Source organism: Etheostoma spectabile, chromosome 17 (genome assembly GCF_008692095.1).
Source record: "Etheostoma spectabile isolate EspeVRDwgs_2016 chromosome 17, UIUC_Espe_1.0, whole genome shotgun sequence".
Classification (NCBI taxonomy): Eukaryota; Metazoa; Chordata; class Actinopteri; order Perciformes; family Percidae; genus Etheostoma; species Etheostoma spectabile.
In genome coordinates this window covers 20,234,462-20,255,879 of record NC_045749.1, presented here as the reverse complement: position 1 = coordinate 20,255,879, position 21,418 = coordinate 20,234,462, and the positions used below count along the sequence as shown (strand labels likewise).

Genomic DNA, 21,418 nt, shown 5'->3' with positions numbered 1-21,418 from the left:
GCAGGATATTTTTTCTCCCACTTCTCCCCTGTAGCACCCTCATCATTTTTTTCATCAATTCTATCATCAATTAAATATGACTGAGCAAGTTTAAGAACTTTGCAGCATATTTTACTCAGTTTAATAGCAACTACACTACAGTTGTTAAATATAGCCGAACATGAAATGCCAGTTTGGCTGTCATTCAATTCTTGTTTTGCTCACTTGCTATTCATTTTGTTGCTCGTACTTTTATAGCGGAACTTTTGTCCTGTCAGCAGTTGGCAAGACTAAAAATTGAAAGTGTTGGGAAAGACTTGTCTGATGCTGGTGATTGATAGGGGCTAAACATATCTAAAAACAGAGGGTTGGACTTTGTGTCTCTATGGTTTCTCTTGCTGATGTGCAGCTGCATTGCTCCTGCTTAGGAGTGAAGTTGCTCCACTAATGAGACTTAGATGATAAACATAAAAAAATGCAAAAAGGTAGTTATGTGCTGTCCTATATTTAAGCCAGTTGTTGAATAACAGATTCAGTGAAGGAGAAATGGAGGACAATAGAGAAAATGCCTAGAAAATGCTGTACACTTCTTTTTAAATATCTCAAATATTTATAAAAATATTGAAATATTGTATTTACATTTTGCAATTCATAACACTGTTGTAAAACTATTTCAATTTTGTGTGTGGCTGTATATTTCTTGTCAACTTGGCTATGACTACACCATGTAAGTTATCCACTGTGTACAGTACATTGTCAATCGTCATGTTGACCATTTGACTGATAAAGACCTGGGAGGGTCCAAACATCATCAAAATGATTTAGTTTTGCTTTTGTTCACAATAAAACTTAGAGTATAATATATATATAAAAAAAAAAAAAAAAATCAACTCTGGCTCCTGCCTATACATGACACTAAAATAAATGATAAAATGACTTAAAGTGAATGTGTTAATATGGCTAAAGAAGGCTCCATACATTTGCATGTTTTGTGTTAGTGTGAACCAGAGCAAACAGAATCTTCTCCAGGGACTCTTGGAGTTGCCATCTATCCTCAGGAGTCTGTGTCAGGGGTAAACATGTGTTCCAGTAATGCCTGGCAGCAGTGACACACATTGCTGGATTCTCAGCCTTCTCTGCATAGCTATAGACATGAAAAGATAGCAAGCACATATAAAAGGTAAATAATATAAAACGGAGGGTTAGACGATTAGGGGAAGATCTTTCAAAACTAATTTTTAGCTGCCCAAGGCATTAGTCAATACATAAAGTGACTGCAAACAGCACCTGACACTGGACAGAAGCACCCTCAAAGCCTCTCTGTAAGTGTGTAGATCTCCATTGGACTCATGGACTAAACTTAAACCCCTCAAACAACAGGCAATACTCAGCATCTCATTCACCGCAGTCAGGCCATACCTAAGGATATAAAGACATGTATTAGCTGTTATTCAAAGTGACTCACTCACTCAAAATGTTAAACTGGCATTACCTAGAAAATTGACACTTTGCATATTTATGAAATTCAAACTTTGGGACTTCATGTTCAATGATTTCTCATTTATATAAACTGCAATACTCTTGAATATGCACAAGATGTCACCTGCAGCTCAGAGAGTAAAAGTCTCAACCACTTCTAACACCTACTTTTAGTGCTTTCCATAACAAAGTGCATATATTCATATCAAGCGCATTGTCTCTTGCCCATTTTTAAGAATTAGAAAGACAGAGCTACACAAGCATTTCTAAAATTCTCTCATTGTTGAAATAATTTTCAAACTTATCAGCCAACTACACTTACAAAACACAGGGCATGGTGTTGAGGCTTTTTGCTGCTGCTTCTTCCAGTTGCAGAGCGTTCTTGGTGCAGCACAACACCAAGCTGTGGTTCTTGGCATTGTGGCAGAAGGCAGCCAGCTGGCACAACACATGCAACTTCACCACAGCGTCAGTCCAGCTGCATTCAGATGCCATGCTCACCAGCTTTAGGTGAGGAAAGAGAAGAAGGGAGGGGAGGAAAATGTAAGTGGTGAAGGAAAAGGAGAGAAGGAGAGGCGGGGTGTGGGAAAAGAAGAGATTAGATTAGATTAGATTCAACTTTATTGTCATTACACATGTACAGGTACAAGGCAACGAAATGCAGTTTGGGTCTAACCAGAAGTGCAATAGCAGTAAGTGCAGGATATACAATGGTTCCGTAAGTGCAAGACATGGATATGTAATGAATAAATATAGAAAAGAATACTATTATAAACAGAGTTTTACAGATGGGTTTGTCCTATGAATACAAAATATAGATAACAGGTATTGTGAGCAAGATTTACAGCTAGGAATTTGGTGGATATTACTATAATTGCAAATTTTTTACAGATATGTGCAAACAGCATAATATACTAATGAAATAAGGTAAAGTTTGGGCAGAAACTATCCGAATTAAAGTGCGGTGGAAAGTAATTGCATATTACAGTTAAAGTACGGTAGTGCGGATGTAAATGTAAACAATTGGTACTGTAAATAAATAAACAGTCAGCAGTGCAAATGAAATGTAAGTGAAAATGAGGAGGAATGAGGAGGAATGAGTGAGAGAAAAGACAAGAAGAGAAAGGGTAGGGGAGGCAAGTAGGAAGAAAATGAAAACAGTGGAGGGAAACGTGTGTGTGTGTGTGTGTGTGTGTGTGTGTGTGTGTGTGTGTGTGTGTGGGAGGGGCAATTAAGGCAAGCAGGGAATGGAGAAATTGGAAGGAGTGAGTGAAAGGCAAAAGAAAGGCAAAAACAGTCATGGAAGTCAAAAAGAAAGAGGATAAAGAAAGGATTGCCAAAGAAAAAGACAGGGGGCAGTAAGCAGAGGGGTAATTTAAAAAATTAAAGACAAGAGTGGGAAAAAGAAATAGCAAAGAATAAAGGTGTAAAGCAAATGTAGGAGGTCATCAGGGATGGAGAGAAAGGTAGCAAAGGAATGACAATGGGGAATAAGGGTACACAGAAAATGAAAGATGAGATGTAAGAAGGATTAAGGAGAAGTGGAAAATAAAAATAAAAAACAAGGGAAAAAGGATGAGGAAAAGGGGAGGTAGAGAATGATGGGAAGATTAATGGGAAAAATGGTACAAGTGCAAAGGATTCAAAAGAGGACAGGATGCACAGATTATGTGAAGAACAAGAAGGAGGAAAGTCAAGAAAGGATGGATGGACAATATAGGTGTAGAAAAAGAACAAAGGGCCTTCAGTGTGATGCTCCACAAATTTGCACAGCACATCTCATGTCAAGGACATTCTTGATCCAACCAAAGCATGATGATAAAGGCAGCTAGAGGATTTTGAAGACACATGATGAGATGCAGAGAGGGTCTGAGGACTAATGCACCATCTTGGCATCTGTTGTTGCCATCTGGGAAACAGTTATTGTAAGACATGACCAAAGAAGTACATACTGTTGAGAGACTGGGAACAGAGAACTCCATATGCCTCGGGTCCCTATTGCACTGGAGCATTTCCACTCCAACCAGCACACGCGTCATCACTGACACTTCGTCATTCTCACTCTGCAAATGGGGAGAACAATGCATACTGAGCAATGCAGTCCACTGCTGAACATGCACCAAGACCTTCATTTTAGTTTTTCAAAAGATATATAGATGTATTACTATTTGTTTATAAATTATACATGGCCCTGCAGTATAATTATCATTCTGTATGATATAGTGTGTGTCCCAAATACCACAAAGATAACCTCATTGATAATGTATGACTTGCTATTGTGTGAAAGTTGATGAATGATTTATTGAGATTGGAGACAACCCCATTTATACTGTATTAACACTGGATGTCTTAATTTGCAAGAAGTAAACCCCATTTAGCTGGGTTTCAAAGCACATCAGGCTGAAGGGACTAATGTAGGGCAGGAAATTCTGGGCTGACAAATGGTTGTGGGATTCTTGTGACTGTTTCTGACAAATTGTAAAAACGCCCACATTTCTGTCCCACTGAAAATATGTACAATCAGGAAATAAGACAGCTGAAGGTGATTACAGACCAGTGGATACTATAATGTAATGTGGATACAGCGGAAGCTAAAACCTACCCAATTGAAAAGATTAATAAAAATGTCAGGCATCATCAGTCTACAATATTATCAACACATTATAAAATAACTGTGACCTGAGACCATAATACAGAATACATTCTGAATGTAACATGATAATGTTGTGAAAATCCGCTATACAGTTGTCTCAGCAGGTATTCAACCTCCTTTACACATCACATATGTTGTAGTGCAATAAATTAAGCAGACTTTTTAATCTTAGACAAAGTATACATAGAGGATACCAGCCCCTACTTAATCTATCTCACAGTCAGCTGACAACAAACCATTCAGAGGCATATGTGCAGCTAAAAGTATCAACATGCAAACCAGACACAGTACAACTGAGCAGCGAAAGGCAGGGCCAGGGACCGCTATAATTGGTAAGACCAGTTTATATTTTACTCAGCAGCTGCCTAAATCACAACATGGCTTTAAATGTGTGAATGAGTATCAAAAAAAGGAACCCTGTGCAAATAATTTGCCAACATCTCTATAAATATTATAAACAAGTTAAACCTTCTAATAATAGTGTCCCTATCTAGTAACTCTAGCAACTACCAGGGCATAAATTGAAAGTAAATTACATGCTCGATAACAAACACTACTGACACACCTGTCATATTTGTTAATTGACAGTAATCTAATCTAATCGGTTGCACCCATTATTTTTCAGTTCAAACTTAGCCTAACTCTAACATACAGTAAGCGTTTATTAATTGGAGTTTTACACATCAATGGATTATGACCGGTTGCTTTTTACGTAAAGATTAAAGATACTAAATAGTTCCTATTTAGTGATTTAACTATTGTGTGGTTAAAATGAACCAATGGACAAACAGCTTGCTAATATATGAGTGAAGGGTAAAAGAGGTAATAATGGAATGAAGTTGACATATCAAAGCTGAACATTGACAAAGGATTTCCTGATATCAATCTTATAGATTTTAAATTACATTTCACAAAATAATCGATGATTTACACCTTACTAAAATCTTTGATAGCTAAGACATTTCTTACGTTCCAATGGTGCAACCTGATTTAGTAAATCACTAGCTAGTAGTTACTATGGGAAGGAGCTTGGGAAGGACTTTTTATTTAAACATAGTAATTAATTTATTAATAACTAGTGCAACCTAATACTGGACTAAAATGTTATGAACAGTGCTTTGCAGTGTTGACTATGCCCTAAAAATGGATTAGCAATCTAAAACAACAACACAGAGAATGGTACCTCATCCTTATTGTCCATCTTTGAGCCAATCTGCTGTTGCAAGAGCCTCTTGATCTGCACCCATGTGGCCACTACCTGCTTCCTTGCTGCGATGGGAACGGTCTCCCCTGGGATGTTGGATATGCAAAGGGCGTAGTCACACAGCTAGGAGGAAGTGTAGAAATCAACAATGAACTTGCATTCTATTAACTTGATAGAGTACTTGGACGGTATTAGCAGTCTGAGAAGCTCAATAAGTAGAACATGACATTAACGCAGTCAAGATTAGGCATAATCCTAAATCATAATATAAATATTAACGAAGATCAAATAAGCTATCAAATTCTATACATGATGATACACATCCGTAAGACTCTGTGCACCCTGATTTTGCTCTAGCCCAAGGCCCTCTGCCAGCCTATCAGCTGCAGGGACACAAAACAAACGAAAGACTCAGAAATCAGTAAAACTTTGTTCAAGTCAGACACTGTATCTGACTCTGTTGTACTGAAGACTATTAATAAAAAAATGTACTGGAATTATACTTTTTTATCTTTCCTTCAAACGGGAAACAGACACAATGAAATTTAGTTAATAATTCACTGATAAAGTGCCTTTCATCTGGAGTTAGAGCTGATGTTCAGGGTAGATCCTTTGAATAGAAAAGGGGACAGGAAATGGTTTAATTGGCAACTGCAGCACAGTAAAAGAACAGAGGCATCAGACTTCAATGGCATAAAGGCACTAAGTCATGGAAGCTACATGAGACTGTGTATTTATGTGTGTGCATGCATGGAATAATGTGTGTCGATGGATGAGAAAAAAACAAAGGAATGTCAACAACATCTGTCAGACAGAAAGGCCTCTTAGTTTTTAAATACAGATACAAGTGCAATATGTAGCCTCAATTGCTAAGCATCAAGATATACAAAGTGATTTTTTTTCTTTGCATTCTTGTATAGTTTGATGAACCCCATTACCATTATGACATAGTAATAATGACATATTAATATTAATTCTAATAAAAGTGTAAATGTAAATGTGCTGTATTTTATATAGCGCTTTCTAGTCTTAACGAATACTCAAAGCGCTTTTTACATAGTACAGGAAACATTCACCATTCACACACATTCATACACTGTGGCCGAGGCTGCCGCACAAGGTGCCACCTGCTCATCAGATAAACAGTCAAACACATTCACACTCCGATGCGCAGCACCGGGGGCAACTCGGGGTTCAGTGTCTTGCCCAAGGACACTTCGACGTGGGACTGCAGGGCAAGGGATCAAACCACCAACTTTCCAATTGGCAGGCAAAAGTGCTGAAATACAGTACATTCCAAGGGATATACTAGAAGTTTACTTGTTAGCCACATTTGGAAATAACGTGAAAAAAAGCTTCTTATTTATTCTTTTAAACATGTTTGAAACTGGTTTCATAATTCATTAAATTACAAGAGAACATGTGGAAGGTTGAAAGCAAGCTGTGATGGTTTGAAATGTAGTTGGAATAAGGAAATTTGAAAGTTTAAAACATTCAACGAGCTGTCAGCGTGTAAACCATTTTATACATAACTGTGAAAACGATTCAAATTTGAGTTTCTGAACACAGTCTAGCAAAGATTAGGCAAACTCCTAGCAGAGTAGTATACACATTCTCCTTTCAGTCACACTCAATTCAGCTTTTTTCCAGAGATTGTGATCTGTTCTCAAGCTGACATTTCAGACATCAAAGTAGGGCTGGGCGATATGGAGAAAATCAGATATCACGATATTCTTGACCAAATACCTCAATATCGATATTGTGGTGATATTGTAGCATTGACAACTGATGCTTAGACAAAACATTTTTAAACTTAGATTTAACATAAATAATCTTCAGTAATGTGAATATAATGATTAAATGGTTAAGGGCAAATAATAGAACAGCTAGAACAATCACTTTACTGTAATGCAACCTTTAAACCAGGAAAAAAAAAAATTGTCATATTACAATACTACAATATCCAAAATCAAAGATGACATTTAGTCTCATTTTACAATGTCAAAATAATATCAATCTATTGCCCAGCTCTACATCAAACCACCACATTTAGTCTGGGAGGGATTTGACAAAGGGTCAATCGGGTTTGCTTCAACAAAATACAACCAATCAACAAACTCCCAACTAAACATGTTTTATTTTACTTTACTGTCTGATGTTCATGTAGTGCCCAGAAAGGTTTTCATGATCTGCATACTAATTGGAGGATTCAAAACCCTCTCAACCTCATCAATCCTTCTTTGGGATTGATTATTTCTTATGTTCTACATAATTTTGGGCAGAATTAGTGGCCGTGCAATTACCAATGGACTCTTACCAGACAGCTGCTATCTAAGTAATTATCTGTGTTTTTGTGTTTTATCTTTATGTAAATATGGTGACTTAATGAAGTGCTTTTCAAATTAATGTTGAGTTTTAATATACAGTAAATGTATTGAAAGAGCGGGGATTTTGATGCAAATGTATAGTTATATTAGCAGCTTTAATGCAAATGTATTGTGACATAGGAAGTTTGTATCCAACTGTGATCATGACTTCATAATAATATATGGAGTCAAAGAGAATTCTATGGAAAAATAGGGTGACCTAGAGTAGGTAGGTTTTATGCACACGTTGGGGACATAGGGACATGAATTGGTGTAGGTGGTGGTTTATCCCTGCTACAGCATAACAGGCGGATTTGTTTAAAAAGGCCTTTTATGAGACCAATAATGCTCTAATAATGTAATTGCAACTTAACAAAACTGAAAGTTGCTATTTGTCACAAATACTTCTATGGTTCTTATTAAATATAATAATAAGAACACACACACACACACACACACACACACACAACACACCACACACACACGCACACACACGCACACACGCACACCACACACACACACACACACACACACACACACGCACACACGCACACACGCACGCACACGGCCCACATCCCCCCCACACACACATACGCACATACTGACATACCTCTGATGCCTTGTGGACATCCTGAAGGGCAACAGGGTCTAAGAGAACCCCACTGACAGCGGCAGCCTTCTCCATCCCCTTCTTAGGTTTGTTTATGTCCTTGTCTCCTGGCGGGGCTAGCTCAGTGCTGTCAGGTCTACAAAGAGGCTGGATCAACCCTCGGGCCACAGCATCACACAGCAGCACAAACAAAGCACGATTCCTGAAAATACAAGTGAAGAATGTTCCAAACCGACATTATCTGGAAAAACAAGGACTGAAAGTTGGGCTTGAAGGCCAAATATCTTTGTTTTTATATTTTAGTTCATCCTTGAAGTAAAATCCCTACCACAGTTTTGGACTGCAAAATGTTTGTCTCCTTGGCCACATTATTACATAAGAATATCACTGAATCACTGAAACATTCACATAATTATTTGTATGTGCTAGGACAGTTTTGTCGGTTTTCATGAATATTCACTGCTTCTTTCTATAGCCAAAATAAGAACACAGCTAGGGTATTTTTGTGAGTTAGCTACAATGCCATAGAAAAACATTTTTAGTCAACTTCTGTGCTTACAATGATTTTCTGAGGACAGGTGTATTTCTTGGTTACCAGCTGAAAATGGAATAATTTTCAAGTTTCAACTCAATTGAGAGACTATATTGGCACAGTAATCCACTGAGGGTTTAGTAAATGACTGCTGGGCTGATGAAACACTTTCAAAACTCACTAAGTAATTTAAAAAACGTACAGTAATCAGTCATCAGTTTTATGAAAATTAAATGTTGACATTTTATGAGTTTTTTCTCAAACACGTGATATTCTGATTTAGACCTGTTTATAAAAAACACACAACGCCTGCATTTGTCTTTCATTCACTGTTTGTGAAGCAGCTTGGCTCAAAATAAACTTTGCAAGAACTCCAAGCCAAACACCAAAACTATTCTTCCTAAAAAGTTTATACACTGTAACAAAAACTGATACTAATTTATAGACCCAGCCTACCCAGTGAACTTAATCTTTTGGAGCATTGCCACCAGACTCTGGAAGGTGGGCAGCAGGCATTGGTACTCCCCAGCTGCCAACAAGTGGCTGCTGTAGTTCCACAGGTAAATGGCTGCATTAGCCACCACCCACGGCTCTCTGATCTCTACTCCGAGCTCCGCTGCCCGCAAGAAGTTGGAGGTGCCGTAGGCAGACAGAGCTTGGATCCAGTCTCTGGGTGAGAGAGGTAGAGAAGTACAGTGGAGAGTGGGAAAGGAAAAGAGAAAGTTGTGTGTTTTGTTTGAGAGAGAAAGACATCCTGGCCCCATAGTGTTGTCTCTAGTGACCAATTAAACCAAAGTTAAAAAAAGTTGATGATTTTTTAAAACGTTGCTTGTTTAAAATTATAATGCTTAGGATTTTTACGTACATAAATCCATTTGCTAACAAGTTCACTGCATGATGCACAAGGCAGAGTGGAACTTAACTATATAATGTAAGTTATATCTAATGAAGCATTCAACACCAAATTGTTTGAGCTGTTTATAGCTCTCAGCCTGCATTCTGTAACAATGTGCTGAAGGTAAATTTAGTTCATTAGTTCCTCTGCTTAGTGTGAAATCACAGGTCAGGTGTTGTCAATTCAGTACAGAAAATAGGCTGTTGAGACTAGGTGTGATTCTGGAGCTTTATGGTTTATATCTACAACGTCTCGGTCTTTAATAAAGATAATCACACCAGGAAGGAAACAAATACCTCTTTAAGTCAATGGCTTTGTAGTTCAAGAGATTGTTTCATAGCTGTCACTGCCTGTCATTATGCAAATGTGTGCTCACTGCCACATTAAATGAGCCACTGTCCCTAGAGTACAAGTTATTGTCCCTTTATACACATTTTATTTAACCACAAAAACTGACTAATGCCGCTATGTGCATTATCAACTCTAGCTGTTCATAGTCTGTGTTTTGGAAGCTCCCAGTTAACAAGAGCTAGCTCAAGTTCAGTTCACACAGAACTAGTTCACGTTTATAGCTTATCATTTTGAACTACATTTTTTTAAGCCGCTCCGAGACTGGTCAGATGAATCCATTGCCGATGTGGCTAACATTCAAGTCTGTCCACCAGTTAAATTATGTTTCCCATAGCGCCCCCGTCTGGTTAAGATTTGGTTCAGATTTAGCTGTGCGTGAACGCCCTTGTGCCGTTCACGCACAGCTAAATCTGAACCAAATCTTTTTCAGTTTCAGTTCATAATTTGCAAACAGAACAGTTCACTATTGACCACAAATATAAGCATGTTAAATGAACGGCACTCCTTTGGTGCATTATTGCACAATACTGGCATTAGTGAAGGATTATAAAATGATGTATAACACACTAACAATATTGTATCACGTTTACAAAGTTACATTTTGTGAAACAATTTTTTGATGATTTTGTCAAATCTACTTATCTAAAAATGACATTGAAAACAAAAGAAAACAAAAAGTACAATAATTCTTAAATCGCTGTTGATATTGCTGCTATAGCTATTAATAGTCATAAACACAACATAAATATTATCGTGTACAATGCAAAAAAATGTAATGTTACAAATGTGAACTTAAAAATTAATAAATAATCACATTTGTGGTATGTAAATAATAAATCAGAAACATAGAGTGCATAGACAAAAGACAAAATACGGACACAGTATTCTAGTTTCATGATTCTAGCATGTGTGAGCATAGTTTTTTACCTGTAAACAACCCAGTGTGGATCCTCTTCAGACAGGCACAGCTCACTTTCCATTGCAGGTACAACAGGGCTGTTAAGCTGCACCCCCTCTGTTAGCAACTTTTGGACGGTGGCCTGAATAAGACAGACTACATTAATTTCTCAAGCACAAAATAATATAAGAGTTGACATTATTTGATCGCTTCATAATAAAAAGGAAAAGAAAAGACCACACAATACAGTATGGAAATGATGGTTGAGAGCTGTTAAAGATCAACTGTAGTACATCAAAGAACAAAGAAACGAATGGTGAGCATTTTACTCTTGTGGCGGACAACTCAGGTAAGACAAGAAGAACTTATCTTAATTATCAGACTGAGACTTACTTATCTTTAAAATTAATGAATTATGAACCAATTCTCAAAAAAGAATACCCATCATGTCATGAAACAAAGAGAGAGATACTGGGAGGAGTGAGCATAGAGGCTACAGTGCTAGTCAGTTTTGACAAGGTCATGTAGTTGCTGGGGATTTTCTTCAAAGTGCTGTCAAGGTTATATGTATGTACTTAATATTGATGATTAAACAATAAGACAAGCTCATAAGAAAAGCACAACAATCTATGACACGAGTTAGCAAGCACGCACCTCAGCACTGATGAAGCAGATTTCAGCTAAAAGGCGCAGAAAATCCCTCACACAGGTTTGGCGTCCATTGCAACTATCAAGACATTCTGCACAGCTTTCTTCCTCCTTGCATCCACATTCTGGATCTAATTGACAAAATCTGTGATGTGAATTATTTCAATTAAGGAAATCCCTTCCTTCTTGTATTTTGAATAATACAACTTGGGTTACTACTCCCTGTTCAATATTCTAATATTAGAGGAATCAGTCTGAGGATCATTCATTATCTTACGGTCAGTCTTGGAAATCTTCCATCTTCCATCATCGTAAAGCAAACAGAATCGGCAAGCAGCTCGGCACACATCCCAAACTTCCAGTTTCCTGGCTGTCTTCACCAGTGTTGCCCACAACATCATGCTGGAGCAGCCAAGACATAAAGAACACTTCGAAATGATTCCTTTTTGAAAAGGTGGAGGTCAAGGCCAGGGCACAGCAGCACACCGTATATAATTTACGGTTGTTTGTTTGCAGGGCTATGAAAAATAACATTTTCCTTTGGGGAATCTTCAAGTCTCAAATCCCTGCTAACCAATAAGCCTGCAATTTCGGATGATTCAGTGCACACACTTTTTACTGAAATTATATTGGTATCGGGGGGACTCAACTATGCACTATGAATAAGGAGATTTAGGAGAAGGTTGCAGACTCCTAGTCACACAATAACTTCAACTGTAGAGAGGACCAGCAGGTCAAACATATAGTATATAATGTTCAGTAACAGCAAGGAGTAATAAATCCAACAAATCATAAAAGCATGATTTTATAGGCAACTTTCCAACTGGGTTTCTTGGGAGCCTGACAACCAAAACATAATTACTAAGAAAAATTTACACTGGCAAGAAGACAAGCTTTCACTTGTATTCATACACATACATGTATAATCCCTAATAATACATGTTAATGTACAAAACACACACACACACAACACACACACACACACACACCTCTCTGTGTTGTCTGTGTCATCTCCTTTTCTGGCCAGGTGTCCATCGACCTTCTGTACACATGCAGAGTGATGCTGAGCCTTTGCAGAGAGCTGAGCCACTGGTCCAGATCCATGACTGCCTACAGGAACTAAACAATTGTTGGAGGACTAAATACATAAGTCGATCTTAATAAATGTTATTGGAAAAGCTTCTGTATTTTCCAAAAAAAAATTAATCAATACAATTTTCCATTTAGTTTGCACAGCAAAATATTTAGTCATTCTATTACACAAACCCTTGGGCCTAAATCAATGTCTATAATTCATTGAACATTGAATAAATGTGCACTAATATACATAGTTACAAAATGATTGTTAGGTCATTTCAACGTACGCAAAAGGAAACTAATACAAGTAAGGGCCTACAAGATTAAACAGCACATTTCCAACATTACCAACTCTTTCAAACAAGGATGTTACTGACTGACTGTAATCCAATTAGACATGAAGGACCAAAAACAGAAAACTAAACTCAAAGAAGCATGTTCCAGATTTTTTTTCAGACCAGTCTCCAGCAACAAGGGTTTATGTTTAATGGACTGAATCATAAATAGAAGTCTGGAAATTTGACTGAAGTGTTTTAAATAGGCAAAATGCTCCAGTGCCTGTGTGCTCACCCTAAAAATACACACTCATGCACACACCTCTTGTTGATGACCATCTGTGGAACAATACAAAATTGTGCCAACAATACATGCTAAAATTAATTAAACCTTATCTCAAGGGATATTTGGTGTGCTGGCTTTGAAGCTCCAGACACAATGGTTAAGTGTCATTATCTGCGGAGGCCTGAGGTTTAAAAAACAAGAGGTGCCCCTACGGACCGAACCTTTGTGAGTTCTTTCCAACGTTATTAAGACTGCTGAGTGTTCATTTAATGCTGTGGACCAAGGAGCCTGGAATAAGTCTGAGATCAAAGGCACTCCCGGAGTTCAGGCCCCTCTCCTGCATGATCCACTGCACACAGTTGATATTGCTTTGCAGTAAGCTCCACTAGAAGACATACTGATTCTCTGAGACATTTGACAAAACCTAGCAACAAAGTTTAACACTGTCACTAAAAGACCTTCTGTCCAGACTTGAAGAACAACGGACAAATTTGCATTCAAGACAGTGCACGTCAATTTTGCTCTGTGGCGTTCATTCAATTTGCATTCATAATGCATATAAATCAGTGCCTACTTTACTGAGAGAGCAGCCCATTACACAATCAGCGCAGAGGACTGCAGGTGCATTCTGCAAGTAAAGGAGCGCTAAATCGGCGCAGAACAGTGGGATTTGTCTCAGATCACAGAGCTCAGAAAAGAAATTATAAAATAGTCATGCTGCATTGAAATTGTCATTAATGAGCTAACAAGATTCCAAAATATTTATCTGTGCAACCTAATAACCTAATAGCAATGATTGTTGAATAATAAATGAATATTTTTTATCTCCTGATCTGTAAGCCTATTATCATTAACACAGCAGGACTCATTAAATTAAACTTTTTAAAGAAAATGACAAAAAACAATGTACCAAACTCACTTTAATGTGTGCAGAGAAAGCTAAAATAGAAAAGCAGAGAGAGGGAGAGCTGTGTGGGACCGAGCAGCTGCTTCAACAGAAGCTTAAAACAGAGCAGGTGGAGAAAATGTACACCATAAAATTAGAAGCCTAAAGTAAGTTTACATTTGACCAAATGTTAAGTTCAGGTATAATGAGCAGTAAAACACCAGTTCTTGACCCAACTTTGTCTGATGCCATAGAGTAGTCAGATACTTATCATATGTTCTAGTTTCTCACTTAAACGTATTTGCATAAAGGAGAAATGTGCACTTTTAGAGGAAATTTTAGATAAGAGCTTTCCCGAGTATATTCTTCTAGGCCAAAGTAAGTAAAATAAATATGGATGTGTGTTTCAAGCTATCCCAACAATCTTGCAATGACGAAATGCCTTAAGAAAATGATATTGGGTCTTAGTGAAAACTGAAAGCAATGAAGAGGAATATATACTTTTGGAGGTGTTGTCAGCATCCAGCACCATCTGGAAATCATCAGGGGCCAAAAGAAGACCCACAGCAACCAGGATGGGACGAATGTTTGTCCTGTCTTGGGGCAGCATATCCCTGGCCTAGAAAGAGAAGGAAGGTTTAGATCAGAAATACTTGTTGCTATTGCTTAAATACTCTAAGAAGGCACACTGCCCTGTGACTTCAAGTCTAACAGCATACATAAAAATAACACTGACTGTTTGTCTTATGGCGTACAAATTACAGATACTCTTGTCTCAATGAACCTGCACACTGCTTGTAAGTTAATTGTTATAATTATTTGACTTTAACCCCCAAAAATCATGCTACAGCAAAGTTCTAGGGAAATGGATGCTATTTTCCTTCAGTGCACCTATGTATGATTGCTGTTGATAAGCCAAGTATCTTTTATAAGATAAAGTATCTTTAATCTTTAATCTTTCTTTCAAGCCTTGACTTGTTAAGTTTTAAAGAACGGTTTCATTTTGTAATGTTAGACTGTCTGACACATATGGGCTGACAACCTGCTGCATAAGCATAGCGGCTTTGTCCTTGGTCCGGGAGGGCGTTTGGTAGAGGGTTCCTCTGAGCTGCAGGAGGCGGAAAGCAGACGACAGGCGTTCTCGTTGTGTCCCGTTATCCAGCAGCATGGCTTTCTGAAGGTGAGTCAAAGAAGCCTCAAGGCGTCCGTCCTCCTCTTCAATAACTGCTAGCTCTGAGTGGACTTGACAGCGCATCTCCAGCAACGTACTGTGAAAATAGCCAACAAACACTTCCACCATAAACTTCTACATTCAAAAGTAATACAAATATGTAGGTCTCATAACATAGTTTAAAATAGGGAGATAGTAATGAATTTATGTAATCTGGAAAAAAAATACCTAAAGGTTGGCTTTCAGTAATTGTAAAAATACAACAGAGAAGAAATTAATTCCTGTTTCTTACAATAAATTCTAATAGCATTTTTGTTGATCCAAATGTAAAACTCTTAATGCATTTTAAAAAAGGTGTTTATTTCTCAAAGCTCTAATATACACTCAGACTCTGCATTAACTCAAAAACCAAGGAACATTATGAAAACTATTCATTATTGCATCTAATGCACAAGTTGCATAAGTTGAGCTATAGTATAAACACACACATGATACCATGCTGTTTACTGTGTGTAGTGTAAAATAGTGCCCCTTTTAGAGAGCATGTAGAATTAATTAGGACACAACCTGTTTGTCTGCCACTTTTTGATAAGGTAAGCTACAGTGCACAACCAAATATATGTCCAGCAAACAACAATAAAAAAAGGAAAAGCACTGAGACATTCACACATAACCAAGTATCACGATGAGTTTAGAGAAACTGGAAACCTTTGCATGTCTTCCAGTACTTGGGCCACCCTGAGCAGAGGTGTCTTGATACGTTTCCTGAGGTTGTGCTGCAAGAGGGGCAGACAGAGGCTCCACTGGGTAGCACAAACTGCCTGCATGGCCTGAGGGTCCCTCTCCCTCACTGCAGTCTGCAGCCACTGATCCAGCTTGCCAATATCCTTCAGCCGGGCCTGTGGAATACCAAATACAGATTCAAGATCTCTCTTGTAGCAAAGAAAGCAAAACACTTTCATCATTTGGCAAGTATACTTGGATTGAATTGGACTGGATTGAATAGGTGGTGCCAATTTTTAAATGTAACAGTTTTCACAACAAAATATTATGTACAAAAGGAGATGACATAGTTCTACTTCCATCAACATTTTTTTTTTCTTGTCAGAGAGGAAACATTCTTGAACACACAGTATATTGGGCTTATTATATGATAATTAAACTTCTACATTATAGATTCTAGAAAAGACAATTCTGGAATTACTGCTTTTAAACAAAGAATGAGATTACAGAAACTATTATTGAACAGTTAATCAAGACTCTGCCAAAGGGTTCACTGCCTGCATAACATGCGGCAGAAACACATGGCTCATAATTTAGACTGATTGAGCACCTCCACACTGGATTTGGAATAGTCGTTCATCTTCGCCTCTCTCTTCAGGAGGTTATTCTCACAGTTGATACATTCCATAATTATGTGTTGGCCAATACTCTAAAAAGACAAATACATAAACATGGGATTTCAAGAGTCAGCATTTAGCAATGCATGGAAGAGAGAATGACACATTTACAACTAAGTAGTCATATTTTATACCAAAAGTTCTTGCACATGCAATGATGCTAATTATGTCATAATTTCACACAAAAGTGTGTATGAGAGTTTCAATTTCTGAAAAGCCTACACACCTTTCTATAAAATAAATTCTACATTGCTGAAAGTAATCAAAGATGCAGCAACCTCTTTAGCTCTTAGGCATGAGCTCAGCTAATCAATATCATCTCTTGTCAAGAACCTACTTAAAATTGGATGTCAAAATACCATGCACACATTGTACAGCATGCAGCTACTTCCTGAGGTTTTAAGAGAATACCGGACACTCACAGCCTCTCCCGACGACTTTAGCTCTTTCAAACAGTCATCAGCTAATTCCTTATGCTTCACTTGCAAGGCCAGCAGAGCCAACTCCAGGAGGAAGGCAACTCTGCAAATCCCAGATAAAACATAATTTATACAATCCACAACACTTCAGTACTGTAATCTGAGCCATGCCCTTGGGGTATTCATATGTGGTAGTGGAAGGTTTAGGAAAAGGACAGGGAGTAACAAAGGTAAGCTTGTTGGATAGGAGATTTGCTTAGGACACTTTGGGTCACAGACCTGTCAGCTGCTTGGATGGGTGTTGGGCTCTGAAGAGGACTGGAGTTCACAGGCATAGTAGATGCTTTGGTACAATCCATAAGAAGCTGAAAAATCTGCTCAAGCTGCTCTTTTGTTAGCTTGTCCTCCTTTATTTCTTCCAAACTGCTACACAAAACACAAAAAACCTGTCTGTGTAGAATAATATACAAACACGTATGCATTCAAAAGTATGCATGCATCCAAACAGCGCATAAACCTTAGGCAAAATAACTTATGACGCCGACGATGGCGGGGTCATACTGAGTCTTGCTGCTGACATCTATAACTGTGCTGAAGAGCCATAAGGAGCTTTGACATGTTGAATACATGGTTGTGGAATGGGGGTGGGGGCTGGGTTTGTACTATGCAACACCAGAAGCCATGTTACTATACCATTACTGTAGGGCAGGCATCCAGATAAACCTGCCCACTTTTCTCTTCTTTTTTTCTCTTAGTTTCTTACATTTCTGCTCCTTAATGTGCTTGGACTTGTAAATAGTATCACAATTGGAATGTAGGCAAACTTAGTGTGTATTTACTTGTATACATTATTATTATTATTATTATTATTATTATTATTATTAATATTAATATTGTGATTTTTTTGAATTTCTTTGGTGTTGGAGTAGTTAGGCATGGGAGTAGTATGTGAATGTGTAAATGTATAATGTGTAAACGTGTAAAAAAAAGAATGGTAAAACTTTGACCACTAAAAGCAAAAATTAAGCAAGCAATAAAGCATTTTCTACTAGTTTGCTTTCATAATGAAAGGCAATCAAAGAATGTTTCTCAGGAAAACTCCAGCTACAGTACAACTTCTTTATCTTAAAGGGGTGATAGAATGGTTATATGGGGAATTTCATACTGGTTGAGCTGAAAATGGCCCGGGTGCTGTTGTATGGGCCCTAATGCAAGCCTGTGAAATGGCCCTAGTTGAAACAAGAGGTTTACTGCCTCATATGCTATTTCCATGAATATTTAGATGAGCTGCGCGCAGATTGGTCGCACGCACGCACCCAAGCACGCTTGCACGCACGCACCCGGTGATTCTTCCTGTCACTGCCCAATGTGAGGCAAGTGTAGATTTGAGTTACAGCATAATGTGTCATACCCTATGAGAGTGAGGAAGGAGGCCTATGACCAGACGGTGTGTGGATGAGTGAGGGAGAAGCGGTACCAAGTCATTAACCACTGTTGTGTCTTGTGAAGTAATGCAATAACGTCTTTAAATCAACCTAACCTTACCTGTATGACATAACTGCGATACTCAAGGTGTAGCCAAAAGACTCAATCCTTTTTTTTCATTTCAAAGAACCCCAGTTTGCTATCTATACTACCTGAGTGAGTTTAAGCTTTGCCAACTACAAGCACCTTCTCTTCTCTCATTACTTCTGGCATTCCTCTCCATGGTTTTGAATAACTTTTGGAAGTCGATAATATTCCAAATGTTTTTTCTCAGTCTGACCTATTGGTACAACCTAAAACATGGCAATAATAACCACTGTCCTTGAAGATGTTCAGGATCTACTTAGTAGACTACTTAGAGTATCTCCAACATGGGTACTTCCGGTCTGATGACGCGTTATGAAAACTCTCTATAGCCTCCTCCAAACAAGACCTCTCAAATTTAAAAGAATGCATTAAACTGAAATCGGACAAAAGTGTTAGCTTTGTAAGACCTTAGGGTAACTGTGACATAAATGTGACGAAATTCAAAGTGTAAATATACTAAATTTATGTTAAAACTCATAGTGGGTCTGTGAAGGAGGACAGCCCAGGCGGCAAGGCAGCAACCACGGAGCTCCTGAACTTCGACAGAGTCGGACAAAATTTGCAATTAGCTGTACATTTTCGTAAAATGGCCCATATTTGAGCTCTACATAGTTGATTTCTCTCACATAAAAAGTCTCAGAAGTGAATATAGTAATGAAATAGCAGACGAAAAACATTATAACGCAACCCACTTTATAACGGAACCTACTGATCTGGGACAAACTGGTCCCAGATCAGTGGCCTATGTAAATTTTGGGATGACATAGGTAGAAGGTAGAGCCAAATAAGGTACAGCCACCACCCTCAACTTTTAGCTGTGTTGACATTTGCTCGTTTTCAACAGCAGTATCAAATTGTGAGATTTGCATAGGAAAGAAGTGTCAATGGGACTTTTTACCAACCAAACTGTTGTAAGTCAACTATGACAAGGTAAACTCGGTTTTGTATTCTATTACCCTTTTAAAGGGATACTTCACCAATTAACATTAAGCTTTGTATCAGTAGAAACTCAGTAGTATTTTCAAATGGCCGTGGTTCCCTCCTTCATGTGCCCCTGAGACTAGATTTCTCTGTATCGTGGGTCTGGAAAAAAAGCCATTTTTGCTCAGAGGCAGTGGACTACAAGCCAGGTAGTTACGCATAGGGGGTTGGACTTTTTACCCGAAGCGAGTCAAGTGTCAGCCACCTTGGAGCAAAACAACAGATCTCTCTTTTCAGCAGCAAACTTTTGCAGCAATTATGTTCATTCAAACTACCGCACATACAGATACAAAGGAACAGATCGGAGAATATGCAGGAAACTTTATTACAGACGGAATACTCGACACACAACGCAAGGTTTGCCTGCAACAGAGACCATCACCACAGCCGGCGGTGTCGCCCAATCCCGCTAGCCAAGTAAGGGATATCGACGAAGGCAGGAGTTCCACCTAGGTGGAAAGCTAACGCTAGATGGCCACAAGTCTGATCTATCCGGCTTGCAAGTGGCCGATCATTAGACAACAAACTGGACTACATCCAACTTCAACGAAACTCCCAATGCGAGTTCAGAGACAGCTGTGTTTTGGTTTTTGTAGAAACATGGCTGAACAACAGTATACCGGACTCTGCTATCTAACTACAAGGCGTGCTAGCCTTCCAAGCGGGTGCTGCTCTGGCAGGTAAGACTTGTGGAGGTGGGCTGTGTTAACATGGACAGGTGCAGAAATGGGGTGCTTTTATCCAACTTCTGCTAACCGTTGGTGGACTTTGTGACTGTTAAATGCCATCCATTCTACATGCCACGCAGATTCACGGCTGTGTTTGTACTCAGGGTTTACATCACTCCAAGAGCTATTGCTAGCAATGCATTAGGTGAACTTTACGGAGCCTATAATGTGTGCGCACTAAATGGAGCCTGTTTTGTATATTGTTTTTTATACAATGTCGTTTTCATATATTTTAAATGTGTAACACCACTTGAGCCACGATGAAATATTGTTTCGTGTACAGTATATGGTTGAAATGACTATAAAAACACTAGAGTTGAGTTGAAGGCCTCACGGTCTGTCAATGTCTGTAAATGGTAGGCTTGGCATGGGGGTGGACTCGTAGAGCAGAGAAGCCAGTGCATTCTGGGATTTGGTGTCTTTCATCCTCATGAGCCAAAAACACATTTTCTGTCTTTTCTCGGCCTAGAAGGCACCAATTTAAAAAAAAAAAAACTAAAAAAACATGACATTTCTACTACATAAGTAACCCAATTTAAAGATATATTCATCTTTCCAATGGTGAAATATCCCTTTTAACTGCAGATTGATAAAAGGTGCTTTCATCATGACAGCACAATACAATGCTTTTTGCAAAACAAATCCTCCAGTAATTTCGGAGCAGACAAAAATTAACTTTACATAAATGTAACTAAATAAATATATTAAAAAAATGTCCTTACTTTTTTAATTCCTGTATTTTGTAGATGACTGCTAAGGTAGTACACTGCCTGCTCATTTCAATGAGGACATCCCTCTCTGTCAGACTGTGTTGTACCTAAGAAGTGAAGAGTAAAGTTAGAAGTTATCACCACAAAATCTTTCACTAAAAGGTTTTTATTTAAACAAAAAAAACAAAAAAACTCTATTAACTGCATGAAAAGTAGTCAAAAGACAGCTGGTGTCCAGTCTAGTATAGGTAAGAGGAACATTTCATAAATAGGTTTAAGTTAACAATGTGTTACACCT

At 38.2% G+C, this 21,418-nt stretch overlaps 1 protein-coding gene across 3 annotated transcripts in view; it reads right to left on the bottom strand.

Moving 5' to 3' along the window:
• LOC116705424 (cilia- and flagella-associated protein 46) overlaps positions 1-21,241 on the bottom strand; it is a 58,242-nt gene extending 37,001 nt beyond the window's left edge. For 2 of the 3 annotated variants that reach the window (XM_032541600.1, XM_032541601.1), the window contains exons 1-18: positions 21,133-21,241; positions 17,409-17,555; positions 17,133-17,232; positions 16,644-16,742; positions 16,019-16,209; positions 15,182-15,407; positions 14,641-14,758; positions 12,605-12,734; positions 11,893-12,017; positions 11,622-11,746; positions 10,997-11,109; positions 9,280-9,492; positions 8,292-8,493; positions 5,295-5,438; positions 3,411-3,521; positions 1,781-1,962; positions 1,267-1,398; positions 958-1,123 (exon numbers count right to left, since the gene is read on the bottom strand). In XM_032541600.1, the coding sequence (XP_032397491.1) occupies positions 958-1,123; positions 1,267-1,398; positions 1,781-1,962; positions 3,411-3,521; positions 5,295-5,438; positions 8,292-8,493; positions 9,280-9,492; positions 10,997-11,109; positions 11,622-11,746; positions 11,893-12,017; positions 12,605-12,734; positions 14,641-14,758; positions 15,182-15,407; positions 16,019-16,209; positions 16,644-16,742; positions 17,133-17,232; positions 17,409-17,555; positions 21,133-21,188 (2,580 nt within the window). In that variant the 5' untranslated portion in view covers positions 21,189-21,241. The remainder of the gene's footprint in view (positions 1-957; positions 1,124-1,266; positions 1,399-1,780; positions 1,963-3,410; positions 3,522-5,294; positions 5,439-8,291; positions 8,494-9,279; positions 9,493-10,996; positions 11,110-11,621; positions 11,747-11,892; positions 12,018-12,604; positions 12,735-14,640; positions 14,759-15,181; positions 15,408-16,018; positions 16,210-16,643; positions 16,743-17,132; positions 17,233-17,408; positions 17,556-21,132) is intronic. The other variant, XM_032541602.1, reaches the window with a different exon arrangement.
• Between the last annotated feature and the right edge of the window lie 177 nt (positions 21,242-21,418).